Raw genomic sequence first — 24,982 nt, forward strand, 5'->3', positions numbered from 1 at the left:
AAGACTGTCAAGGCGAACAAGTACTTTATACATTTTCTACACAACAGTGTTGCTAAGACTGTCAAGGCGAACAAGAACTTTATACAAACTATGTACCTGTAACCGCTACTACCAGTGTTGCTAAGACTGTCAAGGCGAACAAGTACTTTATACAAACTATGTACCTGTAACCGCTACTACCAGTGTTGATAAGACTGTCAAGGCGAACAAGTACTTTATACAAACTATGTACCTGTAACCGCTACTACCAGTGTTGCTAAGACTGTCAAGGCGAACAAGTACTTTATACAAACTATGTACCTGTAACCGCTACTACCAGTGTTGCTAAGACTGTCAGGCCGAACAAGTACTTTATACAAACTATATATGTACCTGTAACCGCTACTACCAGTGTTGCTAAGACTGTCAAGGCGAACAAGTACTTTATATAAACTATGTACCTGTAACCGCTACTACCAGTGTTGCTAAGACTGTCAAGGCGAACAAGTACTTTATACAAACTATGTACCTGTAACCGCTACTACCAGTGTTACTAAGACTGTCAAGGCGAACAAGTACTTTATACAAACTATGTACCTGTAACCGCTACTACCAGTGTTGCTAAGACTTTCAAGGCGAACAAGTACTTTATACAAACTATGTACCTGTAACCGCTACTACCAGTGTTGCTAAGACTGTCAGGCCGAACAAGTACTTTATACAAACTATGTACCTGTAACCGCTACTACCAGTGTTGCTAAGACTGTCAAGGCGAACAAGTACTGTATACAAACTATGTACCTGTAACCGCTACTACCAGTGTTGCTAAGACTGTCAAGGCGAACAAGTACTGTATACAAACTATGTACCTGTAACCGCTACTACCAGTGTTGCTAAGACTGTCAAGGCGAACAAGTACTTTATACAAACTATGTACCTGTAACCGCTACTTCCAGTGTTGCTAAGACTGTCAAGGCGAACAAGTACTTTATACAAACTATGTACCTGTAACCGCTACTACCAGTGTGGCTAAGACTGTCAAGGCGAACAAGTACTGTATACAAACTATGTACCTGTAACCGCTACTACCAGTGTTGCTAAGACTGTCAAGGCGAACAAGTACTTTATACAAACTATGTACCTGTAACCGCTACTACCAGTGTTGCTAAGACTGTCAGGCCGAACAAGTACTTTATACAAACTATGTACCTGTAACCGCTACTACCAGTGTTGCTAAGACTGTCAAGGCGAACAAGTACTTTATACAAACTATGTACCTGTAACCGCTACTACCAGTGTTGCTAAGACTGTCAGGCCGAACAAGTACTTTATACAAACTATGTACCTGTAACCGCTACTACCAGTGTTGCTAAGACTGTCAAGGCGAACAAGTACTTTATACATTTGCTACACAACAGTGTTGCTAAGACTGTCAAGGCGAACAAGAACTTTATACAAACTATGTACCTGTAACCGCTACTACCAGTGTTGCTAAGACTGTCAAGGCGAACAAGTACTTTATACAAACTATGTACCTGTAACCGCTACTACCAGTGTTGATAAGACTGTCAAGGCGAACAAGTACTTTATACAAACTATGTACCTGTAACCGCTACTACCAGTGTTGCTAAGACTGTCAAGGCGAACAAGTACTTTATACAAACTATGTACCTGTAACCGCTACTACCAGTGTTGCTAAGACTGTCAGGCCGAACAAGTACTTTATACAAACTATATATGTACCTGTAACCGCTACTACCAGTGTTGCTAAGACTGTCAAGGCGAACAAGTACTTTATATAAACTATGTACCTGTAACCGCTACTACCAGTGTTGCTAAGACTGTCAAGGCGAACAAGTACTTTATACAAATTATGTACCTGTAACCGCTACTACCAGTGTTGCTAAGACTGTCAAGGCGAACAAGTACTTTATACAAACTATGTACCTGTAACCGCTACTACCAGTGTTGCTAAGACTGTCAAGGCGAACAAGTACTTTATACAAACTATGTACCTGTAACCGCTACTACCAGTGTTGCTAAGACTGTCAGGCCGAACAAGTACTTTATACAAACTATGTACCTGTAACCGCTACTACCAGTGTTGCTAAGACTGTCAAGGCGAACAAGTACTTTATACAAACTAAGTACCTGTAACCGCTACTACCAGTGTTGCTAAGACTGTCAAGGCGAACAAGTACTTTATACAAACTATGTACCTGTAACCGCTACTACCAGTGTTGCTAAGACTGTCAAGGCGAACAAGTACTTTATACAAACTATGTACCTGTAACCGCTACTACCAGTGTTGCTAAGACTGTCAAGGCGAACAAGTACTTTATACAAACTATGTACCTGTAACCGCTACTACCAGTGTTGCTAAGACTGTCAAGGCGAACAAGTACTTTATACAAACTATGTACCTGTAACCGCTACTACCAATGTTGCTAAGACTGTCAAGGCGAACAAGTACTTTATACAAACTATGTACCTGTAACCGCTACTACCAGTGTTGCTAAGACTGTCAAGGCGAACAAATACTTTATACAAACTATGTACCTGTAACCGCTACTACCAGTGTTGCTAAGACTGTCAAGCCGAACAAGTACTTTATACAAACTATGTACCTGTAACCGCTACTACCAGTATTGCTAAGACTGTCAAGGCGAACAAGTACTTTATACAAACTATGTACCTGTAACCGCTACTACCAGTGTTGGGAATATTCGAATTCTATAAACCTGAAAGTATTGCTGCTCTGTGCAATACTCACTGGGAATATTCGAATCCTATAAACCTGAATGTATTGCTGCTCTGTGCAATATTCACTGGGAATATTCGAATTCTATAAACCTGAATGTATTGCTGCTCTGTGCAATATTCACTGGGAATATTCGAATTCTATAAACCTTAATGTATTGCTGCTCTATGCAATACTCACTGGGAATATTCGAATTCTATAAACCTGAATGTATTGCTGCTCTGTGCAATATTCACTGGGAATATTCGAATTCTATAAACCTGAATGTATTGCTGCTCTATGCAATATTCACTGGGAATATTCGAATTCTATAAACCTGAATGTATTGCTGCTCTGTGCAATATTCACTGGGAATATTCGAATTCTATAAACCTGAATGTATTGCTGCTCTATGCAATACTCACTGGGAATATTCGAATTCTATAAACCTTAATGTATTGCTGCTCTGTGCAATACTCACTGGGAATATTCGAATTCTATAAACCTGAAAGTATTGCTGCTCTGTGCAATACTCACTGGGAATATTCGAATTCTATAAACCTGAATGTATTGCTGCTCTATGCAATACTCACTGGGAATATTCGAATTCTATAAACCTTAATGTATTGCTGCTCTGTGCAATACTCACTGGGAATATTCGAATTCTATAAACCTGAATGTATTGCTGCTCTGTTTATTTCTTTGTTATTGCATATGTTTTAATATTCGGTGAAAAGCTCATTAGAGCTTATGTGTGTACTGTTTGTCAATATGCCAAATTCATATAAAGTTTTACTTACTTACTTACTAACTTATTTACTTACTTTAATACTCACTAGAAATATCCGAACTCTAATAAACGTCATTGTATTGCTGCTCTATGCAAATAATCATTTTATAGATCTACAAATACTGCTTAAATGTAAGGTTAAAAATGATGACAACGAATAAGAGCAGTCTAATGTAGATTATAAACTTTATTTCAAAAGGGTTTCAAAAAAATAAGCGACAGTCAGAAGTTCATACACTGTTAAAATCATCAAACAAATATAGACATAAATACAGATTACGCTTTTGTGAATAATTCCTACAAAAAGTCACGTAAAGTAAATTATCCTTGACGATCCCTGTCCGAGTATTATAACGAGTAGGTTAATATATGTATATATGCAGAAATTATAACAGTAACTACAAACCCTGATACACATTTTTTGTAATGTATTTCTCTTTATTGAATTATTCAGTAAAATTGTTGTATTTTCGCAGTCCAGATCTGACATGGAGGGACATTCAACATCTGATTGTTTTCACATCAAACAGGAGTGGTTTCTCTGACGCGTATTCTGATTGGACGACGAATGGAGCAAACAAAGAATGTGAGTTTCGGGGAAAATAATAAGTAACAAAAAGGTATCGAACACACAAGCACAAACACAAAATTGACAATGAAAATGGGGAACGTGTCAAAGAGACAACAACCCGACCAAATAAAAAACAACAGCAGAAGGTCACCAACAGGTCTTCAATGTAGCGATAAATTCCCGCACCCGGAGGCGTCCTTCAGCTGGCCCCTGAACAAATATATACTAGTCCAGTGATAATGAACGCCATACTAATTTCCAAATTGTACACAAGAAACTAAAATTAAAATAATACAAGACTAACAAAGGCCAGAGGCTCCTGACTTGGGACAGGCGCAAAAATGAGACGGGGTTAATAGATATAGGAAGATGTGGTGTGAGTGCCTATGAGACAACTCTCCATCCAAATAACAATTTAAAAAGTAAACCATTATAGGTTAAAGTACGGCCTTCAACATGTTTGTGAGATCTCAACCCTCCCCCTATACCTCTAGCCAATGTAGAAAAGTAAACGCATAACAATACGCACATTAAAATTCAGTTTAAGAGAAGTCTCACATAGAGCACATCAGTACATGCATGTCACATAGAGTACTTCAGTATATGCATGTTTGATAGAACACATCAGTACATACATGTCCAATAGAACACATCAGTACATACATGTCCGATAGAACACATCAGTACAAACATCTCACATAGACCACATCAATACAGGCATGTTCTATAGAACGCATCAGTACATGCATGTCCTATAAAACACATCAGAACATGCATGTCCTATAGAACACATCAGTACAGACATGTCCTATAGAACACATCAGTACAGGCATGTCCTATAGAACGCATCAGTACAGACATGTCCTATAGAACGCATCAGTACAGGCATGTCCTATAGAACACATCAGTACAGACATGTCCTATAGAACACATCAGTACAGGCATGTCCTATAGAACGCATCAGTACAGGCATGTCCTATAGAACACATCAGTACAGACATGTCCTATAGAACGCATCAGTACAGGCATGTCCTATAGAACACATCAGTACAGACATGTCCTATAGAACGCATCAGTACAGGCATGTCCTATAGAACACATCAGTACAGACATGTCCTATCGAACGCATCAGTACAGGCATGTCCGATAGAACACATCAGTACAGAAATGTCCTATAGAACACATCAGTACAGGCATGTCCTATAGAACACATCAGTACAGGCATGTCCGATAGAACACATCAGTACAGAAATGTCCAATATAATACATCAGTACATACATGTCCGATAGAACACATCAGTACAGACATCTCACATAGAAAACATCAGTACAGGCATGTCCGATAGAACACATAAGTACATGTATGTCCGATAGAACACATTAGAACATACATGTCCGATAGAACACATCAGTAAAGACATCTCACATAGAACAAATCAGTACAGGAATGTCCTAAAGAACACATCAGTACATGCATGTCCTATAGAACGCATCAGTACATGTATGTCCTATAGAACACATCAGAACATGTATGTCCTATAGAACACATCAGAACATGTATGTCCTATAGAACACATCAGTACAGACATGTCCTATAGAACACATCAGTACAGGCATGTCCTATAGAACGCATCAGTACAGGCATGTCCGATAGAACACATCAGTACAGGCATGTTTGACAAAACAAACTTACATGCATGTCCGATAGAACATATTAGTACATATATATCAAATAGAACACATCAGTACATACATGTCACATAGAGTACTTCAGTACAGACATGTCCAACAGAACACATCAGTACAGGCATGTCAAATAAAACACCTCAGTATATGCATGTCCCATAAAAAACATCAGTGTAGGCGTGCTCGATAGAACACATCAGTACAGGCATGTCACATAAAACACATCAGTACAGACATGTCACAAAGACCACATCAGTACAGACATGTCACATAAAACACATCAGTACAGACATGTCACATAGAACAGATCAGTACAGACATGTCACATAAAACACATCAGTACAGACATGTCACATAAAACACATCAGTACAGACATGTCACATAGAACACATCAGTACAGACATGTCACATAAAACACATCAGTACAGACATGTCACATAGAACACATCAGTACAGACATGTCACATAGAACAGATCAGTACAGACATGTCACATAAAACACATCAGTACAGACATGTCACATAAAACACATCAGTACAGACATGTCACATAGAACACATCAGTACAGAATATCACATAGAACAGATCAGTATATGCATGTCCGATGGATCACATCAGTTTATACATGTCCGATAGAACACATCAGTACAGACATGTCACATAGAAGACACCAGTATAGGCATGTAACATAGAGCATACATGTTCAAGTACGTTCTTTACACAAATCAGCTTACGTATATCCCAAAGAACACAACGATACAGGAATGTCTTCACTGAAGTAGATTTCAGAAGGGATTATTTTATATTCAGGGTAAAAATCTCGAAAAACAAACGCTTATGTTAGACAGATGATAGAAATATTAGATATCTAATGTCAAATACATATGTTGACGTGACTGATGATAGAAATAATAGATATTTGTTGTAAAATACATGTGTTGACGTGACAGATGATAGAAATAATAGATATTTGTTGTAAAATACATGTGTTGACGTGACAGACGATAGAAATAATAGATATTTATTGTAAAATAAATTTGTTGACGTGACAGATGATAGAAATAATAGATATTTGTTGTAAAACACATGTGTTGGCCATATTGACGTGACAGATGATAGAAATAATAGATATGTGTTGTAAAATACATGTGTTGACGTGACAGACGATAGAAATAATAGATATTTATTGTAAAATAAATTTGTTGACGTGACAGATGATAGAAATAATAGATATTTGTTGTAAAACACATGTGTTGGCCATATTGACGTGACAGATGATAGAAATAATAGATATGTGTTGTAAAATACATGTGTTGACGTGACAGACGATAGAAATAATAGATATTTATTGTAAAATAAATTTGTTGACGTGACAGATGATAGAAATAATAGATATTTGTTGAAAAACACATGTGTTGACCATGTTGACGAGACAGATGATAGAAATAATAGATATTTGTTGTAAAATACATGTGTTGACGTGACAGATGATAGAAATAATAGATATTTGTTGTAAAACACATGTGTTGGCCATATTGACGTGACAGATGATAGAAATAATAGATATGTGTTGTAAAATACATGTGTTGACGTGACAGACGATAGAAATAATAGATATTTATTGTAAAATAAATTTGTTGACGTGACAGATGATAGAAATAATAGATATTTGTTGAAAAACACATGTGTTGACCATGTTGACGAGACAGATGATAGAAATAATAGATATTTGTTGTAAAATACATGTGTTGACGTGACAGATGATAGAAATAATAGATATTTGTTGTAAAATACATGTGTTGATGAGACAGATGATAGAAATAATAGATATTTGTTGTAAAACACATGTGTTGGCCATATTGACGTGACAGATGATAGAAATAATAGATATGTGTTGTAAAATACATGTGTTGACGTGACAGACGATAGAAATAATAGATATTTATTGTAAAATAAATTTGTTGACGTGACAGATGATAGAAATAATAGATATTTGTTGAAAAACACATGTGTTGACCATGTTGACGAGACAGATGATAGAAATAATAGATATTTGTTGTAAAATACATGTGTTGACGTGACAGATGATAGAAATAATAGATATTTGTTGTAAAATACATGTGTTGATGAGACAGATGATAGAAATAATAGATATTTGTTGTAAAACACATGTGTTGGCCATATTGACGTGACAGATGATAGAAATAATAGATATGTGTTGTAAAATACATGTGTTGACGTGACAGACGATAGAAATAATAGATATTTATTGTAAAATAAATTTGTTGACGTGACAGATGATAGAAATAATAGATATTTGTTTTATATTGCCCAAAATCTCTTTTTATTTATATATATTATTGTTGTTGTTGCATTATCAGTCAGCCAGGTCATGGGTTTTGGTTTAATGAACACTGAAGCAATGGTGAGCTATGGGAAAACCTGGACAACAGTTCCAACACAACAAACGTGCACTTCATCAACAAGCTCACCAGGTTTGTAAGTATCCGTCTTTCAATGATATTGATTGTTACATGAATAGTTTTGTTGTCCTTCAAATGTCAACTGTATCGTTTATCTACACTACCAAACACTGATGACCTCATGTTTTTCGTTCAATTTTATGCCCAATTTATGGGTATTATGTTTTCTGGTCTGTGCGTTCGTTCGTCCGTTCGTCCGTTCGCCCGTTCGTCCGTAAAGTTGAAGTCCAATCAACTTAAAACTTATTACATATGTTCCTTATGACATGATCTTTATAATTTTGATGCCAAATTTTATCCCATTATCACGGTTCACTGAACATAAAAAATGAAAGTGCGGATGGGGCATCCGTGTACTATGGGCATATATCCTTGTTGTACATTAAGTAAGAGTAAGTTTTCTTGTTTGTTTAACATTTGTGATTTCGGGGCCTTTTATAGTAGACTATGTGGAGTAGACTTTGCTCATTGTCAAAAGCCGTACGTTAACTTATGGCTATTAATTTCTGTGTCATTTGGTTTCTTCAGGAGAGTTGTCTTATTGGCAATCATAACTAATCTTCAAAGCCGCGGTATTTATGTGTGAAGAAAATATGCAACTCCTTTTATGGATTCATTAGGACATGTTTGTTTTTTTACAGGTCTAGGTTGAACCTTCGTCCTTTTCCACAATAATATGGTCTCGCTGTCCTTATAAGCTATATGCATAGGGAATGATTTAATTATAATGATAATAATCTGTTAATAAAAATTGAGAATGGAAATGGGGAATGTGTTAAAGACACAACAACCCGACCAACGAGCAGACAATAGCCAAAGGCCATCAATCGTTAATCAACGCAGCGAGAAAATACCACACTAGGGGTGGTCCTCAGCACGCCCCTAACTGAAATTGTGCAATACCTCACTGGGGGTGGTCCTCAGCATGCCCCTAACTGAAATTGTGCAATACCTCACTGGGGGTGGTCCTCAGCATGCCCCTAACTGAAATTGTGCAATACCTCACTGGGGGTGGTCCTCAGCATGCCCCTAACTGAAATTGTGCAATACCTCACTGGGGTGGTCCTCAGCATGCCCCTAACTGAAATTGTGCAATACCTCACTGGGGGTGGTCCTCAGCATGCCCCTAACTGAAATTGTGCAATACCTCACTGGGGGTGGTCCTCAGCATGCCCCTAACTGAAATTGTGCAATACCTCACTGGGGTGGTCCTCAGCATGCCCCTAACTGAAATTGTGCAATACCTCACTGGGGGTGGTCCTCAGCATGCCCCTAACTGAAATTGTGCAATACCTCACTGGGGGTGGTCCTCAGCATGCCCCTAACTGAAATTGTGCAATACCTCACTGGGGGTGGTCCTCAGCATGCCCCTAACTACCACACTGGGGGTGGTCCTCAGCATGCCCCTAACTGAAATTGTGCAATACCTTACTGGGGGTGGTCCTCAGCATGCCCCTAACTGAAATTGTGCAATACCTCACTGGGGGTGGTCCTCAGCATGCCCCTAACTGAAATTGTGCAATACCTCACTGGTGGTGGTCCTCAGCATGCCCCTAACTGAAATTGTGCAATACCTCACTGGGGGTGGTCCTCAGCATGCCCCTAACTACCACACTGGGGGTGGTCCTCAGCATGTCCCTAACTACCACACTAGGGGTGGTCCTCAGCATGCCTCTAACTACCACACTAGGGGTGGTCCTCAGCATGCCCCTAACTACCACACTGGGGGTGGTCCTCAGCATGCCCCTAACTGAAATTGTGCAATAGCTCAGTGTGAATGGTCGTCACACTAAACTCAAAAACATATAAATGAACTAAATTAATGTTTAGAATCTGGATTTTAGAGAGAAAAAATAACACACACAGTTACTTTGTATGTGAAGCGAAAGGGTTCCAACATTTGTTAATTTCAAGACTGAAAGAAAGCGTACATTCTATAGTTTGTCGTTCAAACAATAAATACACCTATTCAATATTGCTAAAAGTTTAGTTGAAAGTAAAATCACTAAAATACTGAACTCCAAGGAAATTTCAAAATTGAAAGTCCCTAATCAAATGGCTAAATAAAAGCTCAAACACATCAAACAAATGAATAACAACTATTATTTGCCTGACTTGGTACAGATTTCTGATGTACAAAATGGTGGATTGAACCTGGTTTAATAGCACTAAGCCTCTCATTTGTACGACAGTCACATAAAATTCGTCAAATTATTTTTTCTATATGAAAAGGAGATGAATATATAAGTATTATCATCCTGCTGAAAAAAAAGTATATTCACCGCGCCAAACGTCGCGTGCTTTTAAAAGTTTTACGTGTATAAATTTGGTAAAAAAAACTTTTATTGTACAATTGGTTTTGGTAAATAATTTCCATTTCATACATATTTCTCGGAATACAACTACTGTCTTTGGGGGGGGGGGGGGATATGTGCTTTAATTGACTTTTGACCCTAACCCTAATCCTTCAAAAGACAGTATACGTAATTATATACTATCATACATCGATATTAATCTGAAAATTAAGTGTTTATTTACTGTATCAAAACCTACACGTACCATCATTTAATAAGGATGTGATATTTTCCTCAATGAAAATCGCACTTAGAGAAAATGTCAGAAAATTAAGGCTTTTTAGAATTAACATAATGTCTGAAAAAGTATGGTGTTACCAGTTTATACAATAAACATGGTATCTTTGTTATTTCGTTACAAACTATGAATTATAGTCAGTAAACGGGCGTTCGTTCATGCATGCAAAAGGCTAATTAAGATGGGTACATTTGTATATATATGTTGCCCCGTTTTGACGAGGAAAAACAAATTAACAATGGACAACAAACACAAAACCATTCCAATGAAAAAAAAGATATTCCAACACATGTAAAACTTATGTATTTGAACACACAAGGCATTGTTTCGGTTGAACAATAGTCAGATTATCTTCTGTAAAAACAGTTTAGAAAACATACATATAGATTATCTTGCTCTTGTTTACCAATTTTCCTTTAAACATTTTTTTTAGAATGTTTCACACTTTATTCTTTTTCCCAAGCCACAATGTATGCATTTCACATTTTGGCAACTAATTCTAAAGTCTTATTAACAAAAATAATTCTGGCTAAATATTTTGAAATTCATATTAAAATACGAAGATGTGGTATGAATGCAAATACAACAACTATCCATAAGAAACCACTTAACGTAGACGTAAGCAACCATAAGTCACAGAAGGGCTTATGATTCAAAATTTAAAAAATATGTATAATTTGCACATATTTACAGGAGCACCACTTCTTCGGACTCTGATTCTATCATTGTAACATCTGGTGACTGTTCATCGATACAATATCTTGAACACGTGGTAGCTGACATTACATTCTCCTACACAGGCTTCAGAGGTGTAACACAGTTGTATTTGGTGTCTCCATCTGGTACCAGAAGCCATCTGCTACACTACAGAAATCAGGACGCTATAGATAATCAAGCAGCAGGAAGTTTAACCTGGGATTTTATGTCAGTGCATTTTTGGAAGGAAAATCCAATTGGAAGCTGGACCCTGGAAATTAGTCTGCGATTGGCTTTAGGAACAGGTAACACCATTAAATGTTGATTTTTGTAGATTTTGTGACAAAGCGTGATAAAACATACTCATAAAGATAACAATGTTAAACTTTGAAAGGACAGAGTCTACACCGGGCTAATCATGGATGTTCGAAATAAAATAGTTGGAAATGTTATCATAATAATTGAAGCGTTTTAAAATTCATTAAAAAATATTGTTGAAAAATTCAAAGGCAGATCCTGCTTGGACATTTTGTGAATCTAATATTGGCTCAGTACAAAATCGTAGTTTTATTTTCTACAAACTTGAGACAATGCATGTTTTCTTTGAGCAGATATGAGTATTAAAAGTGGCAAAAACTCATTCTCCGGCCAAGCTTTAAATATAAAAGTAAGAAGATGTGGTATGGTTACAAATCGAACAACTATCCACCAGAGGCCAATTTTCAAAGATGTAAACGACTGTAGGTCATCGTACGGCCTTCAAAAATTAGCAAATATACCATATAGTCAGCTATAAAAGTCCCCTAAAAGACTAATGTGAATTGATTCAAACTAGAAACTTAACGACTTGATTTAGGTACAAAACAAAGAAAAAAACCATATACGATAAAAAAAAAAAAAAAAAAAAAAAAAAAACCGCAGCTAATGAAATACTGGCAGCTGATATGGGACAGAAATATCCCAAATTTGGCGATGTCATTCTAGTTTGAATGCACTAAATAACCACCCCCTTATCTTGGAAATAATAGCACAAAACAAGAACAACTATGCAAATCAATAAATCAACAACAAATATGAGAAACAACAAAAACGGACAACCACTCAGTTGCAGGCACCTGACGGTACAGGCACATACACGGATTTTCAAATTTCTTTATTTATACAATGGGCGAGGTTAAGTTAGTTTATTGGCGCAAAACATCCCCCTAACCTGTAATATAGTGGTTATACGGTACAACATTAGTACAAACTATAAAAATCAGTTGAGATGGACTTAACTCACCAAACCGATTCAAAGCAGACAGATATCTAACAAACAAACAAAACACACACACACCGGACGTGGTAGGTTACTTTAACCGTGATCCCCACAGTAAGGAACAGATTCGCGAGGACTTGCAGTTACTGGCAGCTATTTCAAAGCCAATTTATACAACAAATAAAACGGCATGCATCTAAGAAATTTAAATGCCAGTAAAACGAAAGAGGATTGTTTGAGTGCTTTATCTTGATTGACTCAACAGAGGACTGTTTGAGCGCTTTATCTGGTTTGACTCAAAAGATCATTGTTTACATGCTTTATCTTGTTTGACTCGCAAGAGGATTGTTTAAGTGCTTTATCTTGTTTGACTCGACAGGTGATTGTTTAAGTGTTTGATCTTGTTTGACTCGCCAGAGGATTGTGTGAGTGCTTTATCTTGTTTGACTCGCCAGAGGATTGTTTGAGTGCTATATCTTGTTTGACTCACAGAGGATTGTTCAAGTGCTTTATCTTGTTTGACTCGCCAGAGGATTGTTTGAGTGCTTTATCTTGTTTGACTCACAGAGGATTGTTCAAGTGCTTTATCTTGTTTGACTCGCCAGAGGATTGTTTGAGTGCTATATCTTGTTTGACTCACAGAGGATTGTTCAAGTGCTTTATCTTGTTTGACTCGCAAGAGGATTGTTTAAGTGCTTTATCGTGTTTGACTCGACAGAGGATTGTTTGAGTGCTTTATCTTGTTTGACTCGCCAGAGGATTGTTTGAGTGCTTTATCTTGTTTGACTCGCCAGAGGATTGTTTGAGTGCTTTATCTTGTTTGACTCGCCAGAGGATTGTTTAAGTACTTTATCTTGTTTGACTTGCCAGAGGATTGTTTAAGTACTTTATCTTGTTTGACTTGCCAGAGGATTGTTTGAGTGCTTTATCTTGTTTGATTCGACAGAGGATTGTTTGAGTGCTTTACCTTGTTTAATTCGACAGAGGATTGTTTGAGTACTTTATCTTGTTTGATTCGACAGAGGATTGTTTGAGTGCTTTATCTTGTTTGACTCGCCAGAGGATTGTTTGAGTGCTTTATCTTGTTTAATTCGACAGAGGATTGTTTGAGTGCTTTATCTTGTTTGACTCGACAGAGGATTGTTTGAGTGCTTTATCTTGTTTAATTCGACAGAGGATTGTTAAAGTGCTTTATCTTGTTTGACTCGCCAGAGGATTGTGTGAGTGCTTTATCTTGTTTGACTCGCCAGAGGATTGTTTGAGTGCTATATCTTGTTTGACTCACAGAGGATTGTTCAAGTGCTTTATCTTGTTTGACTCGCCAGAGGATTGTTTGAGTGCTTTATCTTGTTTGACTCACAGAGGATTGTTCAAGTGCTTTATCTTGTTTGACTCGCCAGAGGATTGTTTGAGTGCTATATCTTGTTTGACTCACAGAGGATTGTTCAAGTGCTTTACCTTGTTTGACTCGCAAGAGGATTGTTTAAGTGCTTTATCGTGTTTGACTCGACAGAGGATTGTTTGAGTGCTTTATCTTGTTTGACTCGCCAGATGATCGTCTGAGTGCTTTATCTTGTTTGACTCGCCAGAGGATTGTTTGAGTGCTTTATCTTGTTTGACTCGCCAGAGGATTGTTTGAGTGCTTTATCTTGTTTGACTCGCCAGAGGATTGTTTGAGTGCTTTATCTTGTTTGACTCGCCAGAGGATTGTTTAAGTACTTTATCTTGTTTGACTCGCCAGAGGATTGTTTGAGTGCTTTATTATATTTGACTTGCCAGAGGATTGTTTGAGTGCTTTATCTTGTTTGACTCGCCAGAGGATTGTTTGAGTGCTTTATCTTGTTTAATTCGACAGAGGATTGTTGAAGTGCTTTATCTTGTTTGATTCGACAGAGGATTGTTTGAGTGCTTTATCTTGTTTAATTCGTAAGAGGATTGTTAAAGTGCTTTATCTTGTTTGATTCGATAGAGGATTGTTTGAGTGCTTTATCTTGTTTGATTCGACAGAGGATTGTTTGAGTGCTGTATCTTGTTTGACTCGACAGAGGATTGTTTAAGTGCTTTACCTTGTTTGACTTGCCAGAGGATTGTTTGAGTGCTTTATCTTGTTTGATTCGACAGAGGATTGTTAAAGTGCTTTATCTTGTTTGATTCGACAGAGGATTGGTAAAGTGCTTTATCTTGTTTGATTCGACAGAGGATTGTTTGAGTGCTGTATCTTGTTTGATTCGACAGAGGATTGTTAAAGTGCTTTATCTTGTTTGATTCGACAGAGGATTGTTTGAGTGCTGTATCTTGTTTGATTCGACAGAGGATTGTTTGAGTGCTGTATCTTGTTTGATTCGACAGAGGATTGTTAAAGTGCTTTATCTTGTTTGATTCGACAGAGGATTGTTAAAGTGCTTTATCTTGTTTGATTCGACAGAAGATTGTTTGAGTGCTTTATCTTGTTTGACCCGACAGAGGATTGTTTGAGTGCTTTATCTTGTTTGACTCGCCAGAGGATTGTTTGAGTGCTTTATCTTGTTTGACTCGCCAGAGGATTGTTTGAGTGCTTTATCTTGTTTGACTCGCCAGAGGATTGTTTAAGTACTTTATCTTGTTTGACTCGCCAGAGGATTGTTTGAGTGCTTTATCTTGTTTGACTCACAGAGGATTGTTCAAGTGCTTTATCTTGTTTGACTCGCCAGAGGATTGTTTGAGTGCTATATCTTGTTTGACTCACAGAGGATTGTTCAAGTGCTTTACCTTGTTTGACTCGCAAGAGGATTGTTTAAGTGCTTTATCGTGTTTGACTCGACAGAGGATTGTTTGAGTGCTTTATCTTGTTTGACCCGACAGAGGATTGTTTGAGTGCTTTATCTTGTTTGACTCGCCAGAGGATTGTTTGAGTGCTTTATCTTGTTTGACTCGCCAGAGGATTGTTTGAGTGCTTTATCTTGTTTGACTCGCCAGAGGATTGTTTAAGTACTTTATCTTGTTTGACTCGCCAGAGGATTGTTTGAGTGATTTATCTTGTTTGACTTGCCAGAGGATTGTTTGAGTGCTTTATCTTGTTTGACTCGCCAGAGGATTGTTTGAGTGCTTTATCTTGTTTGATTCGACAGAGGATTGTTTGAGTGCTTTATCTTGTTTAATTCGACAGAGGATTGTTAAAGTGCTTTATCTTGTTTGATTCGACAGAGGATTGTTTGAGTGCTTTATCTTGTTTAATTCGACAGAGGATTGTTAAAGTGCTTTATCTTGTTTGATTCGATAGAGGATTGTTTGAGTGCTTTATCTTGTTTGATTCGACAGAGGATTGTTTGAGTGCTGTATCTTGTTTGACTCGACAGAGGATTGTTTAAGTGCTTTACCTTGTTTGACTTGCCAGAGGATTGTTTGAGTGCTTTATCTTGTTTGATTCGACAGAGGATTGTTAAAGTGCTTTATCTTGTTTGATTCGACAGAGGATTGTTAAAGTGCTTTATCTTGTTTGATTCGACAGAGGATTGTTTGAGTGCTATATCTTGTTTGACTCACAGAGGATTGTTCAAGTGCTTTATCTTGTTTGACTCGCCAGAGGATTGTTTGGGTGCTTTATCTTGTTTGACTCACAGAGGATTGTTCAAGTGCTTTATCTTGTTTGACTCGCCAGAGGATTGTTTGAGTGCTATATCTTGTTTGACTCACAGAGGATTGTTCAAGTGCTTTACCTTGTTTGACTCGCAAGAGGATTGTTTAAGTGCTTTATCGTGTTTGACTCGACAGAGGATTGTTTGAGTGCTTTATCTTGTTTGACTCGCCAGATGATCGTCTGAGTGCTTTATCTTGTTTGACTCGCCAGAGGATTGTTTGAGTGCTTTATCTTGTTTGACTCGCCAGAGGATTGTTTGAGTGCTTTATCTTGTTTGACTCGCCAGAGGATTGTTTGAGTGCTTTATCTTGTTTGACTCGCCAGAGGATTGTTTAAGTACTTTATCTTGTTTGACTCGCCAGAGGATTGTTTGAGTGCTTTATTATATTTGACTTGCCAGAGGATTGTTTGAGTGCTTTATCTTGTTTGACTCGCCAGAGGATTGTTTGAGTGCTTTATCTTGTTTAATTCGACAGAGGATTGTTGAAGTGCTTTATCTTGTTTGATTCGACAGAGGATTGTTTGAGTGCTTTATCTTGTTTAATTCGTAAGAGGATTGTTAAAGTGCTTTATCTTGTTTGATTCGATAGAGGATTGTTTGAGTGCTTTATCTTGTTTGATTCGACAGAGGATTGTTTGAGTGCTGTATCTTGTTTGACTCGACAGAGGATTGTTTAAGTGCTTTACCTTGTTTGACTTGCCAGAGGATTGTTTGAGTGCTTTATCTTGTTTGATTCGACAGAGGATTGTTAAAGTGCTTTATCTTGTTTGATTCGACAGAGGATTGGTAAAGTGCTTTATCTTGTTTGATTCGACAGAGGATTGTTTGAGTGCTGTATCTTGTTTGATTCGACAGAGGATTGTTAAAGTGCTTTATCTTGTTTGATTCGACAGAGGATTGTTTGAGTGCTGTATCTTGTTTGATTCGACAGAGGATTGTTTGAGTGCTGTATCTTGTTTGATTCGACAGAGGATTGTTAAAGTGCTTTATCTTGTTTGATTCGACAGAGGATTGTTAAAGTGCTTTATCTTGTTTGATTCGACAGAAGATTGTTTGAGTGCTTTATCTTGTTTGACCCGACAGAGGATTGTTTGAGTGCTTTATCTTGTTTGACTCGCCAGAGGATTGTTTGAGTGCTTTATCTTGTTTGACTCGCCAGAGGATTGTTTGAGTGCTTTATCTTGTTTGACTCGCCAGAGGATTGTTTAAGTACTTTATCTTGTTTGACTCGCCAGAGGATTGTTTGAGTGCTTTATCTTGTTTGACTCACAGAGGATTGTTCAAGTGCTTTATCTTGTTTGACTCGCCAGAGGATTGTTTGAGTGCTATATCTTGTTTGACTCACAGAGGATTGTTCAAGTGCTTTACCTTGTTTGACTCGCAAGAGGATTGTTTAAGTGCTTTATCGTGTTTGACTCGACAGAGGATTGTTTGAGTGCTTTATCTTGTTTGACCCGACAGAGGATTGTTTGAGTGCTTTATCTTGTTTGACTCGCCAGAGGATTGTTTGAGTGCTTTATCTTGTTTGACTCGCCAGAGGATTGTTTGAGTGCTTTATCTTGTTTGACTCGCCAGAGGATTGTTTAAGTACTTTATCTTGTTTGACTCGCCAGAGGATTGTTTGAGTGATTTATCTTGTTTGACTTGCCAGAGGATTGTTTGAGTGCTTTATCTTGTTTGACTCGCCAGAGGATTGTTTGAGTGCTTTATCTTGTTTGATTCGACAGAGGATTGTTTGAGTGCTTTATCTTGTTTAATTCGACAGAGGATTGTTAAAGTGCTTTATCTTGTTTGATTCGACAGAGGATTGTTTGAGTGCTTTATCTTGTTTAATTCGACAGAGGATTGTTAAAGTGCTTTATCTTGTTTGATTCGATAGAGGATTGTTTGAGTGCTTTATCTTGTTTGATTCGACAGAGGATTGTTTGAGTGCTGTATCTTGTTTGACTCGACAGAGGATTGTTTAAGTGCTTTACCTTGTTTGACTTGCCAGAGGATTGTTTGAGTGCTTTATCTTGTTTGATTCGACAGAGGATTGTTAAAGTGCTTTATCTTGTTTGATTCGACAGAGGATTGTTAAAGTGCTTTATCTTGTTTGATTCGACAGAGGATTGTTAAAGTGCTTTATCTTGTTTGATTCGACAGAGGATTGTTTGAGTGCTGTATCTTGTTTGATTCGACAGAGGATTGTTAAAGTGCTTTATCTTGTTTGATTCGACAGAGGATTGTTAAAGTGCTTGATCTTGTTTGATTCGACAGAGGATTGTTAAAGTGCTTTATCTTGTTTGATTCGACAGAGGATTGTTTGAGTGCTGTATCTTGTTTGATTCGACAGAGGATTGTTAAAGTGCTTTATCTTGTTTGATTTGACAGAGGATTGTTTGAGTGCTGTATCTTGTTTGATTCGACAGAGGATTGTTTGAGTGCTTTATCTTGTTTGATTCGACAGAGGATTGTTAAAGTGCTTTATCTTGTTTGATTCGACAGAGGATTGTTAAAGTGCTTTATCTTGTTTGATTCGACAGAGGATTGTTTGAGTGCTGTATCTTGTTTGATTCGCCAGAGGATTGTTTGAGTGCTTTATCTTGTTTGATTCGACAGAGGATTGTTTGAGTGCTATATCTTGTTTGATTCGACAGAGGATTGTTTGAGTGCTTTATCTTGTTTGATTCGACAGAGGATTGTTAAAGTGCTGTATCTTGTTTGATTCGCCAGAGGATTGTTTGAGTGCTTTATCTTGTTTGACTCACAGAGGATTGTTCGAGTGCTTTATCTTGTTTGACTCGCCAGAGGATTGTGTGAGTGCTTTATCTTGTTTGACTCGCCAGAGGATTGTTTGAGTGCTTTATCTTGTTTTATTCGACAGAGGATTGTTTGAGCGCTGTGTCTTGTTTGACTCGACAGAGGATTGTTTGAGTGCTTTATCTTGTTTGATTCGCCAGAGGATTGTTTGAGTGCTTTATCTTGTTTGACTCGCCAGAGGATTGTTTGGGTGCTTTATTTTGTTTGACTCGACAGAAGATTGTTTGAGTGCTTTATCTTGTTTAATTCGACAGAGGATTTATAGTGCTTTATCTTGTTTGATTCGACAGAGGATTGTTTGAGTGCTTTATCTTGTTTGACTCGCCAAAGGATTGTTTGAATGCTATATCTTGTTTGACTCGACATAGGATTGTTTGAATGCTTTATCTTGTTTGACTCCCCAGAGGATTGTTTGAGTGCTTTATCTTGTTTGACTAGCCAGAGTATTGTTTGAGTGCTTTATCTAGTTTGACTCGACAGAGGATTGTTTAAGTGCTTTATCTGCTTTGAATCGCCAGAGGATTGTTTGAGTGCTTTATCTTGTTTGACTCGACAGAGGATTGTTAAAGTGCTTTATCTTGTTTGATTCGACAGGGGATTGTTTGAGTGCTTTATCTTGTTTGACTCGCCAAAGGATTGTTTGAATGCTATATCTTGTTTGATTCGACAGAGGATTGTTTGAGTGCCGTATCTTGTTTGACTCGCCAGAGGATTGTGTGAGTGCTTTATCTTGTTTGACTCGACAGAGGATTGTTTGAGTGCTTTATCTTGTTTAATTCGACAGAGGATTGTTTAACTGCTTTATCTTGTTTGATTTGCCAGAGGATTGTTTACGTGCTTTATCTAGTTTGACTCGACAGAGGATTGTTTAAGTGCTTTATCTGGTTTGACTCAACAGATGATTGTTTAATTACTATATCTTGTTTGACTCGCCAGAGGATTGTTTGAGTGCTTTATCTTGTTTGACTAGCCAGAGTATTGTTTGAGTGCTTTATCTAGTTTGACTCGACAGAGGATTGTTTAAGTGCTTTATCTGCTTTGAATCGCCAGAGGATTGTTTGAGTGCTTTATCTTGTTTTACTCGACAGAGGATTGTTAAAGTGCTTTATCTTGTTTGATTCGACAGGGGATTGTTTGAGTGCTTTATCTTGTTTGACTCGCCAAAGGATTGTTTGAATGCTATATCTTGTTTGAATCGACAGAGGATTGTTTGGGTGCTTTATCTTGTTTAATTCGACAGAGGATTTATAGTGCTTAATCTTGTTTGATTCGACAGAGGATTGTTTGAGTGCTTTATCTTGTTTGACTCGCCAAAGGATTGTTTGAATGCTATATCTTGTTTGACTCGACATATGATTGTTTGAGTGCTTTATCTTGTTTGACTCCCCAGAGGATTGTTTGAGTGCTTTATCTTGATTGACTCAACAGAGGACTGTTTGAGCGCTTTATCTGGTTTGACTTGCCAGAGAATTGTTTAATTAATTTATCTTGTTTGACTCGCCAGAGGATTGTTTAAGTGCTTTATCTTGTTTGACTCGACAGAAGATTGTTTAAGTGCTTTATCTTGTTTGACTCGACAGAGGATTGTTTAAGTGTTTTCTCTTGTTTGACTCGCCAGAGGATTGTGTGAGTGCTTTATCTTGTTTGATTCGCCAGATGATTGTTTGAGTGCTTTATCTTGTTTGACTCGCAAGAGGATTGTTTAAGTGCTTTATCGTGTTTGACTCGACAGAGGATTGTTTGAGTGCTTTATCTTGTTTGACTCGACAGAGGATTGTTTGAGTGCTTTATCTTGTTTGACTCGCCAGAGGATTGTTTGAGTGCTTTATCTTGTTTGACTCGCCAGAGGATTGTTTGAGTGCTTTATCTTGTTTGACTCGCCAGAGGATTGTTTAAGTACTTTATCTTGTTTGACTTGCCAGAGGATTGTTTGAGTGCTTTATCTTGTTTGATTCGACAGAGGATTGTTTGAGTGCTTTACCTTGTTTAATTCGACAGAGGATTGTTTGAGTACTTTATCTTGTTTGATTCGACAGAGGATTGTTTGAGTGCTTTATCTTGTTTGACTCGCCAGAGGATTGTTTGAGTGCTTTATCTTGTTTAATTCGACAGAGGATTGTTTGAGTGCTTTATCTTGTTTGACTCGACAGAGGATTGTTTGAGTGCTTTATCTTGTTTAATTCGACAGAGGATTGTTAAAGTGCTTTATCTTGTTTGACTCGCCAGAGGATTGTGTGAGTGCTTTATCTTGTTTGACTCGCCAGAGGATTGTTTGAGTGCTATATCTTGTTTGACTCACAGAGGATTGTTCAAGTGCTTTATCTTGTTTGACTCGCCAGAGGATTGTTTGAGTGCTTTATCTTGTTTGACTCACAGAGGATTGTTCAAGTGCTTTATCTTGTTTGACTCGCCAGAGGATTGTTTGAGTGCTATATCTTGTTTGACTCACAGAGGATTGTTCAAGTGCTTTACCTTGTTTGACTCGCAAGAGGATTGTTTAAGTGCTTTATCGTGTTTGACTCGACAGAGGATTGTTTGAGTGCTTTATCTTGTTTGACTCGCCAGATGATCGTCTGAGTGCTTTATCTTGTTTGACTCGCCAGAGGATTGTTTGAGTGCTTTATCTTGTTTGACTCGCCAGAGGATTGTTTGAGTGCTTTATCTTGTTTGACTCGCCAGAGGATTGTTTGAGTGCTTTATCTTGTTTGACTCGCCAGAGGATTGTTTAAGTACTTTATCTTGTTTGACTCGCCAGAGGATTGTTTGAGTGCTTTATTATATTTGACTTGCCAGAGGATTGTTTGAGTGCTTTATCTTGTTTGACTCGCCAGAGGATTGTTTGAGTGCTTTATCTTGTTTAATTCGACAGAGGATTGTTAAAGTGCTTTATCTTGTTTGATTCGACAGAGGATTGTTTGAGTGCTTTATCTTGTTTAATTCGTAAGAGGATTGTTAAAGTGCTTTATCTTGTTTGATTCGATAGAGGATTGTTTGAGTGCTTTATCTTGTTTGATTCGACAGAGGATTGTTTGAGTGCTGTATCTTGTTTGACTCGACAGAGGATTGTTTAAGTGCTTTACCTTGTTTGACTTGCCAGAGGATTGTTTGAGTGCTTTATCTTGTTTGATTCGACAGAGGATTGTTAAAGTGCTTTATCTTGTTTGATTCGACAGAGGATTGTTAAAGTGCTTTATCTTGTTTGATTCGACAGAGGATTGGTAAAGTGCTTTATCTTGTTTGATTCGACAGAGGATTGTTTGAGTGCTGTATCTTGTTTGATTCGACAGAGGATTGTTAAAGTGCTTTATCTTGTTTGATTCGACAGAGGATTGTTTGAGTGCTGTATCTTGTTTGATTCGACAGAGGATTGTTTGAGTGCTGTATCTTGTTTGATTCGACAGAGGATTGTTAAAGTGCTTTATCTTGTTTGATTCGACAGAGGATTGTTAAAGTGCTTTATCTTGTTTGATTCGACAGAAGATTGTTTGAGTGCTTTATCTTGTTTGACCCGACAGAGGATTGTTTGAGTGCTTTATCTTGTTTGACTCGCCAGAGGATTGTTTGAGTGCTTTATCTTGTTTGACTCGCCAGAGGATTGTTTGAGTGCTTTATCTTGTTTGACTCGCCAGAGGATTGTTTAAGTACTTTATCTTGTTTGACTCGCCAGAGGATTGTTTGAGTGCTTTATCTTGTTTGACTCACAGAGGATTGTTCAAGTGCTTTATCTTGTTTGACTCGCCAGAGGATTGTTTGAGTGCTATATCTTGTTTGACTCACAGAGGATTGTTCAAGTGCTTTACCTTGTTTGACTCGCAAGAGGATTGTTTAAGTGCTTTATCGTGTTTGACTCGACAGAGGATTGTTTGAGTGCTTTATCTTGTTTGACCCGACAGAGGATTGTTTGAGTGCTTTATCTTGTTTGACTCGCCAGAGGATTGTTTGAGTGCTTTATCTTGTTTGACTCGCCAGAGGATTGTTTGAGTGCTTTATCTTGTTTGACTCGCCAGAGGATTGTTTAAGTACTTTATCTTGTTTGACTCGCCAGAGGATTGTTTGAGTGATTTATCTTGTTTGACTTGCCAGAGGATTGTTTGAGTGCTTTATCTTGTTTGACTCGCCAGAGGATTGTTTGAGTGCTTTATCTTGTTTGATTCGACAGAGGATTGTTTGAGTGCTTTATCTTGTTTAATTCGACAGAGGATTGTTAAAGTGCTTTATCTTGTTTGATTCGACAGAGGATTGTTTGAGTGCTTTATCTTGTTTAATTCGACAGAGGATTGTTAAAGTGCTTTATCTTGTTTGATTCGATAGAGGATTGTTTGAGTGCTTTATCTTGTTTGATTCGACAGAGGATTGTTTGAGTGCTGTATCTTGTTTGACTCGACAGAGGATTGTTTAAGTGCTTTACCTTGTTTGACTTGCCAGAGGATTGTTTGAGTGCTTTATCTTGTTTGATTCGACAGAGGATTGTTAAAGTGCTTTATCTTGTTTGATTCGACAGAGGATTGTTAAAGTGCTTTATCATGTTTGATTCGACAGAGGATTGTTAAAGTGCTTTATCTTGTTTGATTCGACAGAGGATTGTTTGAGTGCTGTATCTTGTTTGATTCGACAGAGGATTGTTAAAGTGCTTTATCTTGTTTGATTCGACAGAGGATTGTTAAAGTGCTTTATCTTGTTTGATTCGACAGAGGATTGTTAAAGTGCTTTATCTTGTTTGATTCGACAGAGGATTGTTTGAGTGCTGTATCTTGTTTGATTCGACAGAGGATTGTTAAAGTGCTTTATCTTGTTTGATTTGACAGAGGATTGTTTGAGTGCTGTATCTTGTTTGATTCGACAGAGGATTGTTTGAGTGCTTTATCTTGTTTGATTCGACAGAGGATTGTTAAAGTGCTTTATCTTGTTTGATTCGACAGAGGATTGTTAAAGTGCTTTATCTTGTTTGATTCGACAGAGGATTGTTTGAGTGCTGTATCTTGTTTGATTCGCCAGAGGATTGTTTGAGTGCTTTATCTTGTTTGATTCGACAGAGGATTGTTTGAGTGCTATATCTTGTTTGATTCGACAGAGGATTGTTTGAGTGCTTTATCTTGTTTGATTCGACAGAGGATTGTTAAAGTGCTGTATCTTGTTTGATTCGCCAGAGGATTGTTTGAGTGCTTTATCTTGTTTGACTCACAGAGGATTGTTCGAGTGCTTTATCTTGTTTGACTCGCCAGAGGATTGTGTGAGTGCTTTATCTTGTTTGACTCGCCAGAGGATTGTTTGAGTGCTTTATCTTGTTTGATTCGACAGAGGATTGTTTGAGCGCTGTGTCTTGTTTGACTCGACAGAGGATTGTTTGAGTGCTTTATCTTGTTTGATTCGCCAGAGGATTGTTTGAGTGCTTTATCTTGTTTGACTCGCCAGAGGATTGTTTGGGTGCTTTATTTTGTTTGACTCGACAGAAGATTGTTTGAGTGCTTTATCTTGTTTAATTCGACAGAGGATTTATAGTGCTTTATCTTGTTTGATTCGACAGAGGATTGTTTGAGTGCTTTATCTTGTTTGACTCGCCAAAGGATTGTTTGAATGCTATATCTTGTTTGACTCGACATAGGATTGTTTGAATGCTTTATCTTGTTTGACTCCCCAGAGGATTGTTTGAGTGCTTTATCTTGTTTGACTAGCCAGAGTATTGTTTGAGTGCTTTATCTAGTTTGACTCGACAGAGGATTGTTTAAGTGCTTTATATGCTTTGAATCGCCAGAGGATTGTTTGAGTG

At 37.6% G+C, this 24,982-nt stretch overlaps 2 protein-coding genes across 2 annotated transcripts in view; both read left to right on the forward strand.

The window, feature by feature from the left end:
* The window catches only part of LOC134709910 (furin-1-like), a 70,001-nt gene extending 61,099 nt beyond the window's left edge, over positions 1-8,902 (forward strand). The window contains exons 10-12 of the mRNA XM_063570035.1: positions 3,986-4,095; positions 8,149-8,262; positions 8,892-8,902. Coding sequence (XP_063426105.1) covers positions 3,986-4,095; positions 8,149-8,262; positions 8,892-8,902 — 235 coding nt within the window. The remainder of the gene's footprint in view (positions 1-3,985; positions 4,096-8,148; positions 8,263-8,891) is intronic.
* Positions 8,903-9,797: 895 nt separating this feature from the next.
* LOC134709911 (mucin-2-like) overlaps positions 9,798-24,982 on the forward strand; it is a 77,046-nt gene continuing 61,861 nt past the window's right edge. Inside the window, exons 1-2 of the mRNA XM_063570036.1 lie at positions 9,798-9,988; positions 11,536-11,843. Coding sequence (XP_063426106.1) covers positions 9,798-9,988; positions 11,536-11,843 — 499 coding nt within the window. The remainder of the gene's footprint in view (positions 9,989-11,535; positions 11,844-24,982) is intronic.

Source organism: Mytilus trossulus, chromosome 3 (assembly GCF_036588685.1).
Source record: "Mytilus trossulus isolate FHL-02 chromosome 3, PNRI_Mtr1.1.1.hap1, whole genome shotgun sequence".
Taxonomy (NCBI): domain Eukaryota; kingdom Metazoa; phylum Mollusca; class Bivalvia; order Mytilida; family Mytilidae; genus Mytilus; species Mytilus trossulus.